The sequence below is a fragment of the Salvelinus alpinus genome, chromosome 9 (assembly GCF_045679555.1).
Source record: "Salvelinus alpinus chromosome 9, SLU_Salpinus.1, whole genome shotgun sequence".
Lineage (NCBI taxonomy): Eukaryota > Metazoa > Chordata > Actinopteri > Salmoniformes > Salmonidae > Salvelinus > Salvelinus alpinus.
The window spans coordinates 67066398-67086470 of record NC_092094.1 but is presented as its reverse complement, the minus strand read 5'-3'; the positions used below and the strand labels follow the sequence as shown (position 1 = coordinate 67086470).

The 20073-nt window shown below is 42.6% G+C and overlaps 1 protein-coding gene and 1 long non-coding RNA gene across 6 annotated transcripts; both read left to right on the top strand.

Annotated features, from left to right (window-relative positions):
- Window positions 1–851: 851 nt before the first annotated feature.
- On the top strand, window positions 852–3502 carry LOC139530493 (putative nuclease HARBI1). 5 transcript variants are annotated; one of them, XM_071326975.1, is made up of 8 exons: window positions 852–934; window positions 1017–1103; window positions 1191–1474; window positions 1554–1589; window positions 1688–2242; window positions 2312–2427; window positions 2524–2635; window positions 2730–3502. In XM_071326975.1, exons 5-8 carry the CDS (start codon window positions 1771–1773, stop codon window positions 3098–3100), a joined length of 1071 nt encoding a protein of 356 aa, XP_071183076.1. In that variant the 5' UTR covers window positions 852–934; window positions 1017–1103; window positions 1191–1474; window positions 1554–1589; window positions 1688–1770; the 3' UTR covers window positions 3101–3502. The 5 variants fall into 5 exon arrangements, with proteins under 5 accessions (XP_071183076.1, XP_071183077.1, XP_071183074.1 ...); XM_071326976.1 differs by having other exon boundaries at window positions 1191–1232; window positions 1301–2242; XM_071326973.1 differs by having other exon boundaries at window positions 1554–2242.
- Window positions 3503–18744: 15242 nt separating this feature from the next.
- LOC139584064 (uncharacterized) lies at window positions 18745–19108 on the top strand. Its single transcript, XR_011676684.1, has 2 exons — window positions 18745–18834; window positions 18940–19108. It is a non-coding gene; the product is annotated as an uncharacterized lncRNA (long non-coding RNA).
- The last annotated feature ends 965 nt before the right edge of the window (window positions 19109–20073 follow it).

Sequence of the window (20073 nt, the reverse complement as noted above, 5' to 3'; positions counted from 1 at the left end):
ACATCCGGGATAAATGACTCAGCTGAGCTCAATGAAGCCAAAACATGTGCGTCCAGGCTTAATTGGTTGCACAAAGACCAAGCCAGGATGAGCAGACACGGATTCATTAAGCCAGGTGAAACCAATCCTGGATAGGTGCGCGCTCACGGCTCACTCAAATAGACCCCGCCACAGATCACAGATTAACTGATTTACCATGGCAACTAGAGCCGCGTACTTTTCCCCGTCGGAAGCACAAATCCTCATGGAGGCATACGAGGAGGTAAAAGATATAATTAAGAAGAAAGGCAACACCGCCACAGTGATAAAGCAAAGAGAAAAAGCGTGGCAAAGTATTGCAGACCGCCTGAATGCGTAAGTAGTGCACAATTACACACTCACCGCTCCGCTGAAACATCACAATTACAATTCAAATATTTAATTCACATCTCCAAAAATGCAGTTGTACTGTAATTATGAAACGGTTAAATTTTTAATTGAAATGCACTGCAGATATGAGTGAAATTGTGTAAAGTAACTCCATCACACTGTATAAAGCTATGATACATTTTTTGATATTTTTACTGAAAACAAGACAAAAATACCAAGTAATTTTTTGCAGTGTGACTCCATTAAATGTGTGTGTGTGTGTGTGTGTGTGTGTGTGTGTGTGTGTGTAGATTAAACATGAACGGGCCAAAACGGACATGGCAGCAGGTCAAAATCAAATACAAGAACATTCTGCAGAATGGTATGGTCCCTGACTAATATTTAACAAAGCACAAGCATATATTGTACCCATATTGTACCCTTCCATCTCTACATGGGATACAACCACATTCATATTGAATCAATTTGGACTGTCTGACTTTGGTTTACCTATTGCCTTGCAGTGTCTGGCAGCACTGTGTTCCTGTTAGAGCCACCAGCACAAGCACCAGACGATGCTGATCCAGTGAGTACTCCATCAAAGGCATACTGTAGGCCTGGCATGTCTTGTCTACTAGCTTCAATATGAATCCGATTAAATGTGATAGGGTGAAGGCCCCAGTGCAGCAGCAACAGCACATGATGGAGACGATGATGAGGAGGAGACCATCTCTCTGGATTCCAGAAGGCATGAGGTATCATGTTAAGACTGTGAAAGTACTATTTACTCTACAATGGTGAGGAGTCCTCATCAAAATCAAAAAATCTAATTTCTTTTACAGGACCCAGATGCTATACAGTGGGAAAACCAGCCTGGCAACATAGTGCGTATTAATAAAAGGACACCACATCCTGCCAAATTCCAGCTGCGCTAATTGTATTGTGTTCACAGAGCTCACAAGCTATCAGAAAGTTGTATGGCAACCACCTCCGGCGCCAAATAGAACTGGCAGACATAGACATTCAGTACAAGAAGAAAAAGATGGAAAATCTTGCACTGGAGTCCGAAATAAAAAAGAGGACAATTAGGAAACTGGACCTTGAAATAAATAAACTTGAGAGGGAGGTGAGATATGCCTTCAATGTACACTGTATGCTAACTGTAACACAAATGTATTAATCATTATTTTTCTTTCCTCCCCCAGCTCCAAGAAGATGACACAGCTCAAAATAAAAATTAGGTATATTCTCGTAAAGTCAAGTGAGCCATGACATATGAGCTCTTATTGTGAGCACACAGGACGGTGGCATCTTTCTAAGGTTTTTTTTATTTTCCCAGCAATCAGTACAACCAAGTCATCGTTATAAGGCATCGCCCTCTTTTGCCCACCCCCCCAGCACCAGGTGTGGCCACTAGCCTATATGAAGGCCCAAAATTGTGTGTTCCTTTCTGCTCTGACAATGGCATGCCCATTCGTGCGAGATGTGGTGGATGAAGAAGCACTTGTGCTGAGGAGAGCCTTCAGGCGAGAAAGGGTCTTCAGGGACCGGTTGGACCCACTGGCCTTCCCTGATGACCATCTATATGAAAGATACAGGTTTTCTGCAGATGGCATCAGGTATCTATGCAGACTACTGGGTCCCAGGATTAAGCACCGCACTGCACGGAGCCATGCACTGAGTGTGGAGCAAATGGTTTGTGTGGCCTTGCGCTTTTTTGCTAGTGGAGCCTTCCTGTACTCAGTGGGGGATGCAGAACAGCTGAACAAGGCCACAATTTGCCGCACAATAAGGAGTGTGTGTCTGGCTATCAAAGCATTAGCAGATGTCTTCATCTCCTTCCCTGGCCACAGAAGACTCTGTGACATCAAAGAGGAGTTCTATAGGATTGCAGGTAAGAGGATCTACAAATTACAGGACAACTGTTAACACATAGTAGGATACTCATTACTTTGTGTGACAGGTTTCCCCAATGTCATTGGTGCAGTGGACTGCACACACATAAGGATAAAAGCCCCCTCAGGTGCCCATGAGGCCGATTTTGTGAATAGGAAATCCTTTCACAGCATTAATGTTCAGGTGAACATAACTTTTTGATATTGTCCATTGACGAACACTCTGCATTGCCAGTGATGTGCATTGATTGGTGTAATATTCCTCATCTTATGATTTCAGATGGTCTGCAATGCTGACTGTGTGATCAGCAATGTTGTGGCAAAATGGCCTGGCTCAGTCCATGACTCCAGAATCTTTCGGGCCTCTGAAATCTATCAGTGCCTATCACAAGGTAAGCCACACAACCCCTATTTATAACCATCATGGCTGTGTCAAGAATATCACTGTGTTTATGAGGTAGTAATGATGAGATTTTGTGTTGACAGGTGAATTCTCTGGTGTGTTGCTGGGAGACAGGGGGTATGGCTGCCAGCCTTTTCTCCTGACACCTTTCACAGACCCCCAGGAAGCACAGCAGGCCTACAACCATGCCCATGCCAGGACCAGGGCCAGAGTTGAAATGACCTTTGGCCTCCTGAAGGCACGCTTTCACTGCCTTCACAAATTAAGGGTCAGCCCTGTTAGGGCATGTGATATTACTGTGGCTTGTGCTGTCCTCCACAATGTGGCCTGCCTGAGGAAGGAGAGGGCCCCCAGAGTGCCACCAGCCATGGACTGGGACAATCCGGCAATCTTCCCTGATGACGACAGTGGTCGGCTGCTGAGGGACCAATATGTGTTGAATTATTTTAGTTAGTATATGTGCTTTCAATTTTGGTTAAATATGTCCTGCGGTGGCAGAGGAATTTGGGTTTTTTTGGGTTCGTTTTTTGACGAATTTGGCCTCTTATGATGTTTGTGCGGTATACTGTGTGTAATACAAGGCTGCAGGGAGGCTACTGCATCCATTCATTTGTCTGTTCAGTTGATGTGTATGGATTTGTCCTGCATTTATTTTAGTGTGCAGACATGCAGGGTGTGTTATATACAGACCTTTGAATGTGTATGTATCATTTTGTATAATATGCTTGGATTCTGTGCTTTCCATCTTGTAGAGTCACTGTGACTTCAGTTTCGAAAGGAGCTGATGGTTTACCTGCTTTGTTTTGTCCTTATTCAATAAAGGAACATAATGTTACACATTGTGTTTTTATATTCATATGGAATGTGTATTTGTTTATATGACAGAGTACTAGGGCCACACTGAAGAAAAAGGATAAAGTCATAAATTTATGAGGCTGGTTCTTTCTGCAGAAAAGCTACATATTGTTTTTACAGTTTTGATACTTATGACAATGTGATACTTAATATTCTGGCACATCAGCATGTCTTTGTTTATGAAACCATACTGAAGTACAATTTCACGAAATGCCCCACATCTGTCATTTTAACAACTGTCCTCCTTTAAAACAACTGGTTACAATATTATGACTTGTGTTTTTTTCCCCTCTGTGGCCCTAATATTCTATCATTTTATATATAGCCTTATAGTCTATGGGAAACTGTAAATTATCTAATGATAGCAACATCATCTAAAAATCATTTTTTATCCAAAATCATTGAAATTAATGATCACAAACGTTTAAATAATAACAGTGGGTCTAGTTATATGTGATAACAATGTATAGTGAGCAGTGAAATAACTATTGGTTTCCATTTGTGGTGACTGCTGACTGACATTAGGGATGAGATTAAATAGATCCTGGAATTTAGCCTGGTCTGGAGCAGGCTAGCTCCACAGAATAAATCTCCATGGTAATTTATACCATAACATATCCTCCTGCCCCCTATCCATCTTTAGTGCAACCGGATTACGGATCAATTGAGCCAGGATCACCAAGATATCCTGGCTTAATCCCTTATCCTAGTTTTGTGCAACAGGCCCCAGATTCTTGGGCAATGTATCCTTTCTATGTTATAAACGTCTTTTGGTCGATAGATGTCCTCTGTCCTTCGAAATATCCACTAACGATCGAACGGGACCCCAAAACGTGTCCAAAGTTTCAGAGTGCACAACAAAGAAATTCCTCAAAATCGCACTAAACGGATATAAATTGCTATAAAACGGTTCAAATTAACTACATTATGATGTTTTTAACAACTATAACGACTGAAAACATGACCGGAGAAATATTGCTGGTTAGACAAGGATTTGGAATGAGGCAAGTCCGATGTCCTTCACGCTTCAGGCGCGCGACGAGAAAGGGCGGTCCCTATACATTTTGTGGTTTTATAATGGCTGGGATTGTGCAATAGACTCCATTCAAAACGTGATGACGTACAGACACCCAGAGGAAGACGTAGGCAGTGTCGGTTTCTTCATAGCATTCACTGTCGCCTTAAAAACAGACTCCAGATCAGGGGTAAAAATTTCTGAAATCTGACCCCTGTCATGAAAAGTGCTGTAGATATTGTTCTGTACCACTCAGAGACAAAATTCCAACTTCTATAGAAACTAGAAGGTGTTTTCTATCCAATAATAACAATATATGCATATTGTACGATCAAGAATTTAGCACGAGGCAGTTTAATTTGGAGACCCAAATATGCTAATGCGGAACAGCACCCCCTATAGTTGCAAGAAGTTAACCCGTACGGCATGACTCGGTACTCATAATGCCCAGAAGTGGTGCTAAATGCTGTCTTCCACTCATCTCCCCCCTTGATACGCACCAGGTTGTAAGCGCTCCTGAGGTCCAATTTTGTGAAGAAGCGCGCCCCGTGTAATGACTCGGTCATACTGGCTATAAGTGGTAGCGGGTAACTGTATTTTACCGTGATCTTATTTAATCCGCGATAATCAATACACGGGCGCAAACCTCCATCCTTCTTCTTCACAAAAAAGAAACTCGAGGAGACAGGTGAGATGGAAGGCCGAATGTATCCCTGTCCCAGAGATTCGGTGACATATGTCTCCATAGCCACCGTCTCCTCCTGTGACAGAGGATACACGTGACTCCGGGGAAGTTTAGCGTCTACCAAGAGATCTATCGCACAATCCCCCGGTCGATGGGGTGGTAATTGAGTCGCCTTCTTTTTACAGAAGGCGAGTGCCAAATCGGCATATTCGGGAGGAATGTGCATGGTGGAAACCTGGTTTGGACTTTCCACCGTAGTGGCACCTAAGGAAACACCTACACACCTCCCTGAACACTGACAGGACCATCCCTTGAGAGCCCTCTGTTGCCACGAAATAATCGGATCATGAGAGGCCAACCAGGGAAGACCCAACACAACAGGAAACGCAGGAGAGTCGATCAGGAAGAGACTAATTCTCTCCTCGTGATCCCCCTGCGTTCTCATAGCGATGGGCGCTGTGACCTCCCCAACCAGCCCCGACCCCAAAGGACGACTATCTAAGGCATGTACAGGGAAGGGAACATCAACAGGAATAATAGGAATCCCTAAGCTATGAGCCAAAGAGCGGTCAATAAAGTTCCCAGCTGCGCCTGAATCTACTAGCGCCTTATGCTGGGGGTGCGGGGAAAACTCAGGAAATTCTATAGGTAACCACATGAGGGCAACAGAAGGCTCTGGGTGAGTTCTGTGCCTACTCACCTGAGACGACCCACCAGTGCTCCGCCTGCTACCTCGACTTCCAGGAGAAACACCCCAGCACCGGACAGCAGTGTGCCCTCTGCGTCCACAGTTGGTACATGGAGTGGTTCCCCCTCCGGTCTCCCTCCTATCAGCCCCTCCCAACTCCATAGGGGTTGGATCCAAGGAGCTGGGTAATGGAATGGGCGGACCCCGATCTAGACGCCCGCGGGAGGCCAACAGGTTATCCAGCCGGATAGATAAATCCACCAGCTGGTCCAGGTTGAGAGTGGTGTCCCTGCAGGCTAGCTCCCTACGAACGTCTTCTCGTAGACTACACCTGTAATGATCGATCAGGGCCCGCTCATTCCATTCCGCACCAGCGGCCAGAGTACGGAAGTCCAGGGCGAATTCTTGAGCGCTCCTCATCCCCTGTCTTAGATGGAATAATCGCTCTCCCGCCGCTCTCCCTTCAGGTGGATGATCAAAAACTGCCCGGAAGCGGCGAGAGAAGTCATCATAGTTTTCCCGGGTAGATCCTTCTCTTCCCCAGATGGCGTTGGCCCACTCCAGGGCTTTACCAGTCAGACAGGAGATGAGGGCGCCCACCCTCTCGTGTCCCGAAGGGGACGGATGAACAGAGGCCAGGTAGAGCTCCAGCTGTAGGAGAAACCCCTGGCACCCGGCTGCTGTTCCGTCGTATGCTCCTGGGAGCGAGAGCTGAATCCCACTGGGTTCGTCCGCTGGAGGAATGGACGGTGGTGTAGGTAGAGGTGCGGGTGGAGGTGCTGGGGTATGATGTACTGGAAGACCTCCTCTCTCCCATCTGTCCATTGTTTGCAGCACGCGATCCATGGCTGTCCCTAAACTATGCAACATGTTCGCGTGCTGCCGAACCTGCTCTCCTACTGGGAGAGAAGGACTGGTGGCGCCTGCTGACTCCATTTGAAGAAGGTCCGTGATTCTGTCAGGGTTGTGTGCGGAGAAGTATCGGAGTCAAGCGCAGGACACAGGTGTTGAGTGAAACCACAGTGTTTTACTCAAAATAGATGCAGAAGTTCCACAAATGGAAAATATAATAAATACACACGTAAACATCACAACACCTAACGCACAAACAATCACGGACAAAACAGAAATGAAAGCCAGAAGGTTAAATAGGGAACATGATGGGGGAATTGAAACCAGGTGTGTATAAACAGACAAAACAAAACGAAACTGAAAAATAGATCGATGGTGACTAGAAAGCCGGTGACGTCGACCGCCGAACACCACCCGAACAAGGAGAATGGCCGACTTCGGCGGAAGTCGTGACAACTAACTAACTAAATATTCACAGAGAAGTACATAAACAGGTTATACATTGGTTACTAACATGATACAATGAAAAGTCCCTAGTAGACTAAACCGATATGGCTTGTTACACCAAATGAAAAGGGGGGGCAGGTAAGAAAGAGCGGGAGAAAAGACATAGGACTCCACTATCTTACGCACAGCTGATAACTATGCTCATGGAAATGTTAATACTTTGCACATGAACAGCCACTCATTCGAAAGGAATTGCAATTTACATATTTACGACTGTATGCCTTTGTTGTCTCTCTCTGTGATCGCGGTCCGTCTGCTGGAGAGTCAGTTGACAGAAAGTCTCTTGTTTGTCCACCAGAGATCAAAGTCTTTCATAGTTGTAGCTTTTTAAAATGGATATGTCAGACATACCAATGGTCGTTCAATAGGGAAATGTTCTCCAGAATGTATTTTTCAGAGTACCTGTAACGATTCTCGTCCTCTTCGTCTGAGGAATAGCAAGGATCGGACCAATACGCAGCGTGGTAAGTGTCCATTTTAATTTATTAAAACTGTACAGTGAAAAAATACAAAATAACAAAGTGAATAATACCGAAAACCGAAACAGTCCTGACATGTGAAACAAACACTTCAACAGGAAACAATCACCCACAACACACAATGGAAAAACAGGCTAGGCCCAACACATAGAAATCTACCAACAGAACAAAACATAGAAAAACAACATAGAATGCCCACCCCAACTCACGCCCTGACCAAACTAAAATAAAGACATAAAAAAGGAACTAAGGTCAGAACGTAACAGTACCATTCGGTTGTTCGATAGGGAAATGTTCTCCTCTCGTCTTCGGTCGAGTTTCCTAGACTATTTTACATACAGCTGCAGACTGTGAATATAGAGATTTTCTTCTCTGTTGAAATTTTCTGAGTTCTAGCCATTACGTCCCTCTCAGCTCACGATGTTGGTCTCGTTGGCCTAATGTACATTTTATTGGAAGTGGGTTTTATACACTCTGGAAAAAGGGGGTGTTCCATGATGCCGATGTAATGTCTATGCTCACGTGGGCGTGGCCACTGTCTTGGTTAAGACTTCATGTGATAAACAATTCTCTCATTTAGAAGGCGAACGACACATTACATCTTCTCACAAATAGTTTCATATTTAATCATATACGTTCCACAACATTTAGATGTAAGTCTGGTAACGGGGAACTATACACATTCAGAGATACAGTTATGTTGTTCTACCATCACAACATCACAAATTACATCACAAATTATTAACAAATTCAACAGGATTGTTCTTTAAAAACCCATGGACCATTCAAAATGTTTGGAATACAGAAATACTGTTTAATTATTCAACCTTTTGATGTTACCGTACTTCAATGTCTCTCTCTGTGGTAACAAAGTCATTTAATTTCTGAGAGTAGGAGAGAGAGTTTTCCTGCAGGTATTTATGACCATCATAAAACTGTGGAGAGTGAGTGAGAGAAAGAGAGTGAGAGAGTGACTGTGTGTGTGTGTGTGTGTGTGTGTGTGTGTGTGTGTGTGTGTGTGTGTGTGTGTGTGTGTGTGTGTGTGTGTGTGTGTGTGTGTGTGTGTGTGTGTGTGTGTGTGTGTGTGTGTGTGTGTGTGTGAGAGAGAGAGGGTGGGGGACAGTCCCCCTCTGGTGGTTGAATCTTGTGATTATCCTGCAAGTTGCAAACCAATATAAAATTGACCACGTGATGTCCTGGTTGTGGATCATCGTTGCGGTCCCCCTCTGGTGGTTGACCTGGGTAGGCTTTCTGAAAGCTGCAAAGTACCACAAGAATGGTCAGGGGATGTCCTGGTTGGTGATCAACATTGCGGTCCCCCTCTGATGGTTGACCCGAGTAGGATTTCTGCAAATGGAGCAGGCCGCCACAAGGATGGGCAGCGGATGTCCGGATTGGGATTGCCGTTCCGGACCCGTCATCTGGATGTCCAGGCTGGTAGATCTAGGCAGTAACTAGGCAGATGTTAACAACGCACACACACTCACGAAATACATAATTACACTTCTTCCCAAATGAGCGGCGTTGTAGCACTAAGTGATGGTTTTATGGGGAACTTGTTTATGGATCTATCACTTCCTATGTGTCAAAGGAAATGAAATTAAAAGGAATGAAAGCATAAACAAAAGATACACAAAATATAGTTATCACACCATCATCTAATTGGACTGTATTCTATATACGTCCAAGGTGTTGCCAAAATGACCCTATCATGCATTGTCTAATGTCGTATCTAGGGTGTTCCTAATTCACAGTGTGTTGCTTAGGGCACTATCCTATGTTGATAACTACATGATAAGTCTACAGCTGTAAGGCACCAGCTTCGGGCAGTCTACAGGGATGACCTATAGACCTCTGTGGAGAAACTGGTGAGTACTGTAGCTGTAGAGTCAACTTTATTTCAACTTTACTGAGGCTGGTAATTTTGTTCGGATCCTTAAGTGATCCGAGCATAAATCCTCATAAAATGTTCCATTGTACGTGTGCACTTATGCTTTCATAAGCGTACATGCCAAGGGAAAGAACACCAAGTATCCTGGCAGGCTGCAACTTGTTAAGAAATGAGTCTGACGTCATCAGAACATTTCCAGGTCAATGCCTGGAGGTCAGTAAGACTTGATGTAGACCTCAAGAGGTGTTAAGTGGACCTGTAGTAGTTGTACTACACGTCAATGCGTCTTACACCACTGTAGTGGTGATAGGTATGAAGGAGTCTATTTAATAGCTTGTTTTCCACGGAGGAGATAACCTCACGACGGAAGTACTCTATAAGCACTGAACTTGTCGTATGCGGTGTGATCATGGTTCATGACTTCTAATAACTTTCCTCCTGAATGGAGGGTTCTAAACTCAGCAAAAAAAGAAATGTCCTCTCACAGTCAACTGCGTTTATTTTCAGCAAACTTAACATATGTAAATATTTGTATAAACATAACAAGATTCATCAACTGAGACATAAACTGAACAAGTTCCACAGACATGTGACTAACAGAAATGGAATAATGAGTCCCTGAACAAAGGGGGGGTCAAAATCAAAAGTAACAGTCAGTATCTGGTGTGGCCACCAGCTGCATTAAGATCCGGGCTCTAAGCTGGCCATGGCAGAACACTGACATTCCTTTCTTGCAAGAAATCACGCACAGAACGAGCAGTATGGCTGGTGGCATTGTCATGCTGGAGTGTCATGTCAGGATGAGCCTGCAGGAAGGATACCACGTGAGTGAGGAGGATGTCTTCCCTGTAATGCACAGCGTTGAGATTGCCTGCAATGACAACAAGCTCAGTCCAATGATGCTGTGACACACCACCCCAGACATTGACGGACCCTCCACCTCCAAATCGATCCCGCTCCAGAGTACAGACCTCTGTGTAACGCTAATTTTTTCAACGATAAACGCGAATCCAACCATCACCCCTGGTGATCCAAAACCGTGACTCGTCAGTGAAGAGCACTTTTTGCCAGTCCTGTCTGGTCCAGCGATGGTGGGTTTGTGCCCATAGGCGACGTTGTTGCCGGTGATGTGTGGTGAGGACCTGCCTTACAACAGGCCTACAATCCCTCAATCCTGCCTCTCTCAGCCTATTGTGGACAGTCTGTGCACTGACGGAGGTATTGTGCATTCCTGGGGTAACTCGGGCAGTTGTTGTTGCCATCCTGTACCTGTCCCGCAGGTGTGATGTTCGGATGTTCCAATCCTGTGCAGGTGTTGTTACACGTGGTCTGCCACTGCGAGGACGATCAGCTGTCCATCCTGTCTCCCTGTAGCACTGTCTTAGGCGTCTCACAGTATTGGCACAGTGCGGGCAGTCCTCATGCCTCCTTGCAGCATGCCTAAGGCACGTTCACACAGATGAGCAGGGACCCTGGGCATCTTTCTTTTGGTGTTTTTCAGAGTAAGTAGAAAGGCCTCTTTAGTGTCCTAAGTTTTCATAACTGTGACCTTAATTGCCTACCGTCTGTAAGCCGTTAGTGTCCTAACGACCATTCCACAGGTGCATGTCCATTAATTGTTTATGGTTCATTGAACAAGAATGGGAAACACTGTGTAAACCCTTTTACAATGAAGATCTGTGAAGTTATTTGGATTTTTACTAATTATCTTTGAAAGACAGGGTCCTGAAAAAGGTACATCTCTTTTTTTGCTGAGTTTAGATCATACAAATAGAAATGCCATTCTAAGTCTGGTTAGACAGCTGGAGTTGTACTCTACACACAACAGATTTTGATTTGTTAGGTAAAGTGTATGCACACTGTCTTTATAAGAACATCAATATCATATTTACAGCAGAATTTTCTTTTTTCTAACACCAACACATCCATCGATTTGTTGTTCATGTATCTACACTCGAGCTGGGCGATGTTTGTGCAATGTCCACATGTAGCCTAGACCTATAGGGATATTAGTTCTGGGATTTGTCTCCTGGGAAAGATCTAACAGTGGACATAAGGAGAGACAAGATGAGACAAAACTAGCCTGTTATAGAATATTGTGTTGTAGGACAGCTGAGCTGACTGAAGACCACAGGCATTCAACTCCCAGTAAAGTACAGCGATTTGTCTGTCAAGGTAGGCACTAATTTAAGTTTGTTTTGCTTGACTTAGTATGCAAGGGGAGAACGTGAGTCACCCACTTTCAGTAACATACACTTGACTTTCTTTTTTCGTTTTCACAGTAACATGCATTTACATGATGTGATGAAATGTTGAAACTAAGTTGCAAGCTACTTTCATAGCAAAGCGTTGTAGAACGAGTGTCTTACGAAACACCTTCCAGACACCGGCTCTTGCTATCTTGACATAACTGATTTGACAGAGAAATATCAGCTAGATAGGATGCCCATCTGCAACTATCACCAAGCTATGCTAGCTAGCTGCTGTCAGCTAGGCTAAACACAAGGTCAGCGCAGGCTTTAGCCTACACATAGAAATGAATTAGCTGACCATCTTGAGATGAACTCTCCCTACTGAGAAATTCAAACCTAGGTGGATTTAGGTGCAAATCTTGACAGCTGCTTTATATAAAGTGAGCAAGAGTGAAAAGACAAAATGCTAATAAATTTGCAACTTACATTCAACCTAAATAGTGGTTGTCACAATGAAGACAAAATACAGCATCTAAACATTTGTACATCCAGTTACTTCTTTTGACGACACCCTATTTTTTTCCCAAAGCCCAACCAAAAGCCCCCCACCACACACGTAAGAGTGAGTTGCAATTCTTCACAATCTCAATGTTGCTATTATGTAATGTGGCCATGGGGTTTTCTCCTCCGCTTTTTTTTTTTCAAACAATCCCTTAATCATGAACAAAATAAAGAGGCTTTAAACTATTAACATATACCCTGCTTATACACTTCTCTCTGCTATCAAAAGGTTCCTTGATGACATTTTATTTAATTATATTATAATTTGGTTTGAATTCTCCTCTCAAGCAGCCATATACATGAAGTGTGCTTATCGATTGCAGCTTAAAAAGGAAGCTGATCTGCACTTAAAATGGGCAATTAAATGCCTGGTGATTATATATTGATCTGGACCTTAAGAGTTGTCAAAGTTTGGGTGTTTAATCAGAGGATTGGTAGTTTGTGTGTGTGTGTGTGTGTGTGTGTGTGTGTGTGTGTGTGTGTGTGTGTGTGTGTGTGTGTGTGTGTGTGTGTGTGTGTGTGTGTGTGTGTGTGTGTGTGTGTGTGTGTGTGTGTGTGTGTGTGTGTGTGTGTGTGTGTGTGACAGCCGAAGATCCTGTCAGAGGAAACCCAGTCCATTCTGAAGAGTGTGGTTTTATCTTGCTGATCCTCTATCACAAATGTAACTTTTATTTAACTAGGCAAGTCAGTTAAGAACAAATTCTTATTTACAATGACGGTGTAGGAACAGTGGGTTAACTGTCTTGCTCAGGGGCAGAACAACAGATTTTTACCTTGTCAGCTCGGGGATTCGGGTTACTAGCCCAACGCTCTAACCACTAGGCTACCTGCCGCCCCCAAATAAAATACACTGCAATAATACACTGCAATAACTTTCTACTGTGCCCTTGCGGCTCAGGGATGCCTCTCTTGATATTGTTTTCGGTCCGGCTTTAAATGACATTCAGCTTATAAAGGCTTCATAAAGCATTCATAATGCATTCATAAGCACTACATAAGTGTTACAAATATATGTATGTATGTCATGCTTTATAAAGGGTTCATAAATGTGGCACAACTGTGTGACATAATCATCAATATATAATGTGACATAACCCACTTATGTCAAATATGATATAAACATATGCTTTATAAAGGGTGACATGTTGTGCTGGACAATGGCACACACTCTAAAGTGAAGTCATGTTAGTCACATTACACCTAATCGCGGAAGGTCTCATGGACCAATGCATCAAACTTAGCCTTTATTAGTTAGGGTTAGGTTTAAAATAACATTTTAACAACATAAATTATGGAAATTGGCAATGTTAATTATGACTTTGTGGCTTTCCTTCATAAATCAGCAGAACGTTAATTACCTATTTATTGACACTTTAAAACTGTTATACTGTGTTTGAAGTGAGACACCTTCAGTTGTCCACAAAGACTATCGCATTGCGCTGTACTTTAAAGTCAGACCCTTTAGGCAATTTATAACACATACTGTAGATAAATGCCTTGTATCATATGACACTGTACTCACTATAACATCAGACACCTTTGGTCATTCTAAACACATACATAAAGGCTTAATTAAGTTAATACAGATATATAAAGACTTAGGGAATTATCATTATCATCATCATCAACATTAAAGACATGTTTAAACCATACATTTCCTTTTATTTAAATGTTTTAAAACAATACAAATACATAGAGTTTTTAAAAAATCCAGCAATGCAATTACATTGAACATTACACAGAGCTATGAATAGTGTAGCTTGAGCTGGCGGACGAATGGTTCTTGCCTCTCGCATGCTGGAGGTACTGCATGTTGGTTAAACCTTAAAAGTAACAACAAAGAAAGATAACAGGTCTGTTAAGAAATGCCTTTGTTACACCATCTGGATAAGGGCATTTCTGTGCTGTGCCAGAAATAATCTAAATGAGGTGATGGGTAAATGCCATTTGATTTGTATTATTGTATTCCTCTTTCATTTACAAATGTCATGACGTAACTATGAGATGTGGTTGTTTTTAGGGGGATTTGTATTTAGCTGAGCCTGCTAGCTAGTTAAATTTCGTTAGCTAGCTAGCAATTGCTGTCACCCCAATTATTTGAAATAATGATTGAGGTAGCTACAGTTTACATACACTTAGGTGGGAGTTTTTGGAGTTTTTGAAAAACTAGTTTTTCAACCACTCCACACATTTCTTGTTAACAAAAAACTATAGTTTTGGCAAGTTGGTTAGGACATCTACTTTGTGCATGACACAAAGTCATTTTTCCAACAATTGTTTACAGACATATTATATCACTTATAATTCACTGTATCACAATTCCAGTGGGTCAGAAGTTTACATACACTAAGTTGACTGTGCCTTTAAACAGCTTGGAAAATTTCAGAAAATGATGTCATGGCTTTAGAAGCTTCTGAAAAGCTGATTGACATCATTTGAGTCAATTGGAGGTGTACCTGTGGATGTATTTCAAGGCCTACCTTCAAACTCAGTGCCTCTTTGCTTGACATTATGAGAAAATCTAAATAAATCAGCAAAAACCCTAGAATTTATTTTTAGACCTCCACAAGTCTGGTTCATCCTTGGGAGCAATTTCCAAACGCATGAAGGTACCACGTTCATCTGTACAAACAATAGTACGCAAGTATAAACACCATGGGACCACGCAGCATTCATACTGCTCAGGAAGTAGACGCATTCTGTCTCCTAGAGATTAACGTACTTTGGTGCGAAAAGTGCAAGTCAATCCCAGAACAACAGCAAAGGACCTTGTGAAGATGCTGGAGGAAACAGGTACAAAAGTATCTCTATCCACAGTAAAATGAGTCCTATATCGACATAACCTGAAAGGCCACTCAGTAAGGAAGAAGCCACTGCTCCAAAACCGCCATAAAAAAGCCAGACTACAGTTTGCAACTGCACATGGGGACTATGAAATAACACATATGGAATAATGTAGTAACCAAAAAAGTGTTTAACAAATCAAAATATATTTTATATTTCAGATTATTTAAAGCAGCCATCCTTTGCCTTGATGACAGCTTTGCACACGCTTCAATTAACAGGTGAGCCTTGTTAAAAGTCAATTTGTAGAATTAATTTCCTTCTTAAACCTGTTAGGGCTGCAAGGCAAAGTGTTGAGTAGCCAGTGAAATCGTGCCCATTTCAAACGGCCTCCTACTCAAATCTTGCTCGTACAATATGAATATTATTATTCTTTTTGGATAGAAAACACTTTCTAGTTTCTAAAAGAGTTGGAATTATTTCTCTGAGTGAAACAGAAGTCCTTCTGCAGCACTTTTCCTGACCAGGAAGTGAAATGTCAGAAATCGATGCTCTTTTCAACATGATGCCTATACATGGTCTTGACACTTAGGAGTCTGCTGACACTCTATACGCCTTCCTATTGGTGTAAAGAGGATGTCAGAGAATAATTTTTTGTGCTCATCTTGTCCTGTGGTGGAAAAAAACCTATTTCTTTGACGTGAGCGTCCAATTCCGGTACTCTGAAGGAAGTGGGATTGACTTCTGTTTTGCCTTCGTAATGAACGGCTAACATCTCCGGCTCGAATTTTTTTTGATACATGTGACCATATCATCGTAATGTATGTTTTTTCAATATAGTTTAATCAGATTATTGAAACTTTATTCGGGAGTTTTGCCGTGTTCCGTCCTCTGACTGTGTTTACGTTGGAGAAATTTATGCCACTCGGCTCGTGCCAATGCTAATTGAAGAGGGAAATGTGCCATTCTAAATCGAAACAACGACTCATCTGGACAGAGGACACCTTCTTCAACCTTCTGATGAAAGATCAGCCAAAGTAAGACTCATTTTATGATGTTATTTCATATATCTGTCGTGCATGTGAACGGGTCGTGGGCGCCCAATGTGTCTCTCTATTGTGGCTACGCGCTAATATAGCGATACATTTTGTTTTCGCTGTAAAACATTTTATAAATCGGAAATATTGTTTGGAATCACAAGTTGCCTATCTTTCAATTGCTGCAAACTATATATTTTTCGGAAATGTTTTATGATGAGTAATTAGCTAATTGACGTTGGTGTCTGTAAATATTATGGCTGCTTTCGGTGCACTTTCTGAGTGTAGCTGAAATGTAAAATATGATTTATACCTGAAATATGCACATTTTTCGAAAAAAAATATGCTATACAATAAATATGTTATCAGACTGTCATCTGATGAATTTGTTTCTTGGTTAGTGGCTATTTATATCTTTATTTGGTCGAATTTGTGATAGCACCTGATGGAGTAAGAAACTGATGGAGTTGGAAAAGTGGTGGCATTTGCTAACGTGGTTAGCTAATAGATTTACATATTTTGTCTTCCCTGTAAAACATTTTAAAAATCGGACATGTTGGTTTGATTCACAAGAAGTTTATCTTTCATCTGGTGTCTTGGACTTGTTAATGTGTGAAAGTTAAATATTTAAAAAAAATAGCTTTTGAATTGCGCGCCCTGCACTTGAGCTGGATGTTGTCATAAGTGTACCGGTGTCGGGCTGCACCCCAAACAGGTTAATGCGTTTGAGCCAATTAGTTGTGTTGTGACAAGTGTCACGGCCGTCGAATGAAGTAGACCAAAGCCTAGGGTGGTCAGCGTACATATTCCCTTTTATTAGGATGACGCCGACAAAAACAATAAACAATACAAAAACAACCGTGAAGCTTAAGGGCTATGTGCCACAAACAAAATTAACTTCCCAACAAAGACAGGTGGGAAAAAGGGCTACCTAAGTATGGTTCTCAATCAGAGACAACGATAGACAGCTGTCCCTGATTGAGAACCCTACCCGGCCAAAACATAGAAATACAAATAATAGAACTAAAGAACATAATACCCAACCCAAATCACACCCTGACCAAACCAAATAGAGACATAAAAAGGATGTCTAAGGTCAGGGCGTGACAACAAGGTTGGGGTGGTATACAGAAGATAGCCCTATTTGGTAAAAACCAAGTTCATATTATGGCAAGAACAGATCAAATAAGCAAAGAGAAACGCCACATTGATGTCAGTGAATCCGGAAAATGTTTGTTAGAGTCTCATCTTTCCACACCAGCAATTAGTGTGTAGCTCAAACTGTTTGGATGCCACAGACAGAAGTTGATCGGCTGTACCGATCTGACTTCAGATGAGTCCCAAGACACCATCGTGTTCGTGAGAGTCTCATCTTTCCATACAGGGGTCATAATAGTTTGTAGGCTAACCGGACGCTACAGACGACTTTGTGAGAAGACCGATGTTCGGGATGTCTCATGGCGAACACCGCTCTAGCTGTGTTTCTTTTTACGTCACACGTTTAACTGCAATAAACGGTAGATGCGGTGGATTGATGCAAAAAAAGTAGTACACTACATGACCAAAAGTATGTGAACACCTGCTCGTAGAACATCTCATTCCAAAATCATGGGCATTAATATGAAGTTGGTTCCCCCTTTGCTGCTATAACAGCCCCCACTCTTCTGGGAAGGCTTTCCACTAGATGTTGGAACATTTCTGTAGGGACTTGCTTCCATTCAGCCACAAGAGCATTAGTCAGGTCGGGCACTGATGTTGGGCGATTAGGCCTGGCTCGCAGTTGGTGTTCCAATTTGTCCAAAAGGTGTTCGATGGGGATGAGGTCAGAGCTCTGTGCAGGCCAGTCAAGTTCTTCCACAACGATCTTGACAAACTATTTTTGTATGGACCTCACTTTGTTCATGTCATGCTGAAACAGGCCTTCCGCAAACTGTTGCCACAAAGTTGGAAGTACATCATAAGCTGTAGAGTTAAGATTTCACTTCACCGGAACTAAAGGGGCCTAGCCTGAACCATGAAAAACAGTCCCAGACCATTATTCCTCCTCCACCAAACTTTACAGTTGGCATTCAGGCAGGTAGCGTTCTCCTGGCAACCGCCAAAGCCAGATTCGTCCAATGGTGGCGAGCTTTACACCACTCCAGGTGATGCTTGGCATTGCGCATGTTGATCTTAGGCTTGTGTGCGGCTGCTCAGCTATGAAAACCCATTTCATGAAGCTCCCGACAAACAGTTATTGTGCTGACGTTACTTCCAGAGGCAGTTTGGGGTTCTGCAACCAAGGACAGATGATTTTTACGCACTACGCACTTCAGGACTTCAGGCGGTCCTGTTCTGTGAGCTTGTGTGGCCTACCACGTCGCGGCTGAGCCTTTGTTGCTCCTAGACGTTTCCACATCACAATAACTGTCACGAATCCCGCTTCCTGAGTCTGGGTTTGCCTGTGTGTCTGTCCTGGAGTGTGTTTCAGGTGTCCTGGAACGCACCCTGTCTGGTTGCCGGGCGTATTAGCTCATTGGGAGATTGGTTTCACCCGCACCTGTTCCCCGTCAGTAATCTGCACACCTGTCCTGATCATCATCTCTACCCTTCAAAAGCTCTGACCTGACTTCCATTCCCTGCCGGATCGTTAGCCATGAATAGTATGTTGTGCCTGAGTACCAGACTCCAGTTGGATAGAATTTGTTTTGTTGTTTTCATTTACGTATTGCTTGCCTTGAACTTACCTCCGTTTGTTTTGTCTTCAGTTACTCACCTGGATCATTCACTCCATTCCCGCCTGGTTGACAGAGGATTCTGCTACTACATTGGATTCACCTATTTCCTCTCATCTACTCACCACCGCTGCCCGTTACGCCATCTGGATATATCTACCTTTTCACATTTCACTGTAAATAAATACTCACCTTCTTCCTACGCTCCTTGTCCTGGTCTGCTTCTGGGTTCGATCTTGAAAGATCGTGACAATAACAGCACTTACAGTTGACCGGGGCAGCTCTAGCAGGGCAGAAATTTGACTAATTGACTTGTTGGTTATTACGGTGCCATGTTAAATGTCACTGAGCTCTTTAGTAAGGCCATTCTACTGCCAATGTTTGTCTATGGAGATTGCATGGATGTGTGCCCGATTTTATACACCTGTCGGCAACAGGTGTAGCTGAAATAGCCAAATCTACTAGTTTGAAGGGGTGTCCACATACTTTGTATATATAGTGTAACAACATTTTTTAAATCCCCTTCCAAATCTGTCAATTTAAGATAGAGATACAGTAAATGTTACAAATAACAGGTCTTTACATCTGCTGCTTTGCGATTTGTTGTACAAGTCTTTTGTCACCATTTATATGACATTTGCTGATAAATAAAATACATTTTATGTAGGCCTTAGGAAGGGTTTATAGGTCTACCGAAGCTGGTTCTTCTCTTGTTTAGAAATTAAATCAGCATTTTATATTGTAATTACAGCACTTAATAATCCCGCCAAGCCCTTGCAGCTCTTTTTCCGTGGATCCCGGGGACTGCTGCCACTAGTTAAATGGCTCTGCTCCTACTTTGAGTTGATTCAACATTGTTTCAACCACTTTGGGATGTCAACAGTATACCAAAACGTAAATAAGACTTTGTTATAAAAACTAACCTCATTAGTAAAAGCCAGTCTTCTTCAAACTGCACATGTCTCTGAGCAAACATATCCCTCCCTTCTGTCAGTTATCAATTTGTCACAACCTTTGGGAGATTTGTCTCTTGTCAAAGCATCCTCCAATAGATTTCCTGTATAGATTTGCGTAGACAGCTAATGAGAACACAAGTCTATATGGCTGAATCCTTTGATCAGTGTGCAAAGATTCTGAATACATCTTTGACTTGTTGGGCTTCCCGAT